The sequence below is a fragment of the Uranotaenia lowii genome, unplaced genomic scaffold, assembly GCF_029784155.1.
Source record: "Uranotaenia lowii strain MFRU-FL unplaced genomic scaffold, ASM2978415v1 HiC_scaffold_379, whole genome shotgun sequence".
Lineage (NCBI taxonomy): Eukaryota > Metazoa > Arthropoda > Insecta > Diptera > Culicidae > Uranotaenia > Uranotaenia lowii.
In genome coordinates this window covers 7,740-13,077 of record NW_026598288.1, presented here as the reverse complement: position 1 = coordinate 13,077, position 5,338 = coordinate 7,740, and the positions used below count along the sequence as shown (strand labels likewise).

The 5,338-nt window shown below is 38.7% G+C and overlaps 1 protein-coding gene across 1 annotated transcript; it reads right to left on the bottom strand.

Annotated features, from left to right (window-relative positions):
- Positions 1-278: 278 nt before the first annotated feature.
- On the bottom strand, positions 279-2,054 carry LOC129760033 (uncharacterized). The gene has a single exon (XM_055757613.1). The coding sequence runs from the start codon at positions 2,052-2,054 to the stop codon at positions 279-281; it is 1,776 nt and encodes a 591-aa protein (XP_055613588.1).
- Between the last annotated feature and the right edge of the window lie 3,284 nt (positions 2,055-5,338).

Genomic DNA, 5,338 nt, shown 5'->3' with positions numbered 1-5,338 from the left:
ATTCTTTTTCAAGGAACTAAAATAAAACATAAAGCATAAAACATATTTCTTATGGAACCAAAAAATGTTCACTTACTCGAACATTCGTGCTATAGTCTGAAACAGATGCGCTCCTAAAGCGTTCATCAATCGTCGGTTTCTGGCTATAAAATTTTAAATTTGAAATGGTTCAGCTCAAAAGTGAGGAGGATAGCGTGTAACTTACGTGCCCGGTACTATAATTTGGCCTGGGCGGCGGCGCCTAATCCGTATTCCGAATGACGTCCCGAAGCAACACTTTATCCACTCGACTCACAGTTTGTTATTGTTGTTTGGGTTTCTTCTTCATAGCCAGAAACCGGCGCCGATGAGTGCTTGTGAGCAGTCCGAGAGAGTGTGTGGAACACTCCGCCGTAGGAGATCGCTCTTCCGTCTGTGTCGTTCTGTATATTTACGGTATTCGGAGTGCTTTGAATATAGCACATTTCGAGTACCTCTAGATGCCGGCGGTGCTTGTTGGAGCTATCGAGAACGGTGGCTTTGTCGAAGTCGAACATGTGTCCCTGGTTGAAGCAATGTTCAACAACGGCCGATTGTCGTAGCTCTCTGATGGCTGGGTCTGATGCTGTGGACCCTGAGGCGATGATTCGGTTCAATTTGGTGACGTCGCATTTATGCTTGGACATTCTAGTACGAAGTTTGTAGCTAGTTTGCCCAACATAAACTTTTGAGCATGTCTCGTTACGGTCGGATGCGCCTGCGCACGGGATGTTGTATACCACATTGGAACGATCGATCGGTTGTATCGGATCCTTAACCACAGGCAGTAGGCTGCGTATTGTATGTTGTTGCGTGGTGCCGATGCGTACTTGCGGATAGTCTGTTTTCAGTGAACGAACTATGTTCGCAGTTAGGCCGTCGATGTTCAGTATGGATCGGTAATGTTGTGTGGGTGTATCTTGTGTGTTTTGGCTGGTGGTGTCGGTTTCGTTCGCTTTCTGCACTAATCTATTTATTAACGCTGTAGGGTAATCGTTTAACTTCAAATTTTCATGGATCAACTTAAGTGCGGCATCGGGGGAAATGTTTGTCGAAAAGATTTTCACACGTTTTATGAAGTTCAGAGCCGTGTTGATTTTGAGCCGTGTGTTGTGAGCCGATCTGAAATTCAAAAAGCGACCCGACGCTATCGCTTTTCGATACCACTCGGTTTTTATTGATTGGTCTGGCTGCCTGATCAATATCAGATCCAAGTACGGGAGGCGATAATCTGACTCTATCTCGACCGTAAATTGGATTTTCGGGTGGTATTGATTGAATTTTTCTCTTACCTGTTCGACATGTTCTCTTGGTAGGGCTAGCAGTAGGTCATCAACATATTTCCTTAGGATCGGGATCTGGAAATCGAGTGTCCGTGTGACATTGTCTAAAAGTGATTCCATCACAAAGTCAGCTATCGGGCTAGACACAGGATTGCCCATCGCCGTTCCGTATGTTTGCTGGTAGAATTTATTTTTAAATCTGAAGTAACTGCAGCTCATGCAGAAGTTAACGATTTCGAGGAACATATCCAAATTTATGTTCGTGTTCTTCTTTATCGCGTCCCAGTTGTAGATGATGTTGCGGAGAACTAGGTCTCGGGGGATACAGGTGAAAAGCGAAACAACATCGAAAGAAACGAGGATGTGATCCGGTGGGAGTACAACATTGTTGATGAAATCGCAGAACTCAAACGAATCTTTGACGTTGTATTTGCTGTTGATCGATGCTTGGAGTATTCGTCCTATATATTTGGACAATTCATAAGATGGTGACGTCATGCATGGTACTACTGGTCTTAATGGCAAGCCTACTTTGTGTGCCTTGGGTGTCCCGTAGATGCAAGGGGCGGTTGCTTTGTACGTTTTTAGCTTTAATTCTGTTGCCCTGTTGATTAATTTTAAATCTGCTAACCTTTTTGCGAACTCGTTGTTCTTAGTTTGAAAACCGTTTGTAGGATCGCGAGCTAGGCTTGAATATGTGCTTTGGTCCCCGATTAGTGCTTCCATCTTTGCATCGTAATCTTCGCGTTTCATCATTACTGTTACGTTACCTTTGTCGGCTTCGAGTACGATGATGCTCGGATCAGATTTTAGGAATTGTTTTGTGGCAATAATAGCGTTTTTGTAGAACTTATCTGAAGGACTGCATCGTGTTCTATTTTTCTGCGTGTGGATGTGGTTAATTATTTTGTTAGCCGCTGCGCTACGGTTGCGGATAATTTTCTTTAAATCGGAAAAATTGAGAATGGTAACGCAATTTGACAAGACTTTTGAATGAAACTGAAGAAAACCCCATCACAGAAAACCGTCAAAGAATTTTTGGGCGAAATCGCAGAAAATCAGATTTTTTTTCTTCAAAACTCAAATTTTTTTTTTTGACGACCTTGGAGCAGATGCAAAAGCAGATATTCCGGATCAAAAACGCCGACTCGTTCGGTAAGAATCACTTAGATTCAGTAGCCGTAAACTTAATTTTGTATTAACTTTTAGTCCCTCATGAAGATCCTATGAGGATCGAAACGTTGGATATGTAAAAATAAAGTCGTTTTTACTAAAAAAAAATCTTGAGACTGAAAGCCGAGAATCAACCCACTAGAAGCAGACATTCAAAATATTGAATTCTCCATTCTTTAAAATGTTTTCAGTCATATTCTAAAACTGTAATTGTAACCAAAACAAAATCCTGGGAAATTCATACAGAGTCCCAAATGCCAAGGACCCATCTCTTCCAGTAGCTGCTTGAAGAAACACAACCTAGAAGAAAACGCCCAAAGGTTAGCAGAAAAGCCTCCCAAGGAGCTCACATTTAATTATTCTTAGTCACGACAGTGGAGTGCTTTACATTTTCCATTCCATCTTTTGTTTTGCGGCCTTTCTCGACCACACAAACATATGCACCGAAGAGTGTTTTTTCCCCTTTCTCTTCCTGTTGCTAGTAGCGTTTTCCGGTTCCTGTTTTGTTCGACGAGGTAACCGGACAGGAACAAACGATATCAGCAGGTGTAGGTGGTTTTGATAATTGGAATCGGGTCCAAAAGCCCGTTATCTATTCAATTTGTATTTAAATGTTCGGTTCAGCAGGGCTGAGAGCTGAGCTGAGGGTTGAGAACGATTTCTTCAGAATGAGTTAACACAGGAAGGATTAGGCCGAGCGAATGGGGATTATCGATGCTAGAATTACAAGATTTCAAGAGCTTGTATACAACAATTTATAACATTTGTGCCCAATTAAATACACGTGGAATCAAATTTAAATAAAAGCAATAATTAAATTATGTAGATGTATGAACGCAAGGAGTAATTAACAGCATTATCGCCACCACAGAATTTGCCATCATTTCCTTTTGTTCTGTGATACAACTAAGGAGTGTATTCGAAAAAATTGCAACCCTTTATTTTGTGAAAAACTTTTGAAATCATAGATGGAAATTAATAAAATTTTATGTGAAGCTTCTTGGTTATATTTTTTTTTCTGCAAAATTACGTTCAAATGACGTTGGTGACGTTCTGTCAATTTGTTTTTAAGTTGGCGTCAAATTAAGACAATTTTCGACTTTAATTTTTGATCAACACGGGTGCCATCTATAACATATACTATGAACCATACTTTTTTTAAAATGGCTACTTTTTTTACGTTAAATGTTTTCTGAAGCTCAACCTTCAAAATAACTCAAAACTTTTAATTTGGTCGAAGTTATGACTAATTAAGCCGATCCTTCGTAAAAAAAACAACATTTTCAACTTTTTATCACTTCACCACAGTTTTCGCTAATGACACGATTCCAGATCTGACCTTTGTAAGACCTACCCAACAAACACTTTTTGCTGAATAAACGCTGAAAAAATATCGTGGTTCAATTTTTAATCAGCAATCTGGCTGAAAGAAGGTCTCAAAAATTCACTAATTCACGTGTCTTCAGCCTTTAATCATCTTGATCTGGAGAAGTTATTCAGCAAACGTCATTAAACGTCAATTGACGGATCATCCAAAAAAAAAAGTCAAATGTCTGTCTGTCAGATGTTTCGCACCCACTTTTTCCCCTCTGTGTTGTTTTTTTTTTCGTTTCAACTGCCCCGACTTTTAAACCTCCGGCTTGTTGGTTGTATGCCGCAGTACGCAGAACCAATCATGAAGTCTGCGGCGCAATGAAAATTTGTCGATCTAAGCGACCAACATGTCTCTCAACCGAATATTTTTTTTTTAAATGAGTGTGAGAGAAATGATCTTTTTTTTCAGTTTTGGGCACCAAAAATAAAATTTGTGAGAAAATTAATTCTTTATTTCGAAAGTAAGCTAAATGAGAAATCATAAAAAAAAATCTCATTGCATAAAGAAAACAAAAATTCCCCTCTCATTCCAATCAAGCCGCCATCTTGCAGGGCAATTTTGCTACAGTTCACAGTCTGTCAAATTCCAATGGTAGCGAATGGTTGAACAAAGGCTGAAATAGTGTTATGGAAGCAACTCTTCAACTCCTTTCATTGGCTGCACTGAGACTTCTTTAAACGCTGAAACATGGTTATAGTTTGTCTCTATTCAACCATTAAGCTGAAGCTGCCATTACGCTTTAGCTCAGCTTTTGTTCAGCGAATTGCCGTTCTTAAGCAGCCAAAATGTTAATTGGGCTGAAGTTCAATGCAGTAAAAATGGTCGCTGTTGGAGGGGGTCTTTCTTTATCTTTCTATCGTTTTGAAACACTGACTGATTTGCAGCTACAAGAGATCGTCAGTCTCCTCAAGTACTAAACATCAAGTTTTTTTTTATCTTTTTCTCCTTGTTTATCTTCGGAACATCCAGGCAAAACTTGTCAATGAAAATTTTCTAATTGGAAACCTGCCAGGTGCCGCTAAAGAGTTTGTTTTGTTGTCCATCGCGATTTTTTTTTGCAAATATCTCCATGCTTGCGGTTCAAATATTTTGCGTACGATTGTTTTTTATATTTTGTTTATTTTACCGGTGGACAGCTTGTTTACCTTGTAGAAATGAAATCAGGGCTGTTAATCAGTCAGTTAGACGAACCAGTTTGAAAAATTTATCTTTTTTATCACTACCCCTATTGACATTTTTAGATATCCCTTGATTAAATCACTGTTTGAACAATGTATACATTGAGAATAGTAATAAAAAAATGAAAGTTTTATTATATTATTCAGGTTTGAGTCTGTTCACATTACAGAATAAAAATATATATTTTAATTTCTTACTTTCGAAAATAAGTCCTAGAAGTTGCTAATTTTACTTTAAAGAAGTTTGAAAAATGAATCATTTTGTAGATTTTTTTTATATTTTCTTAAATAGAAAGTAGTAAGCTTGTTCA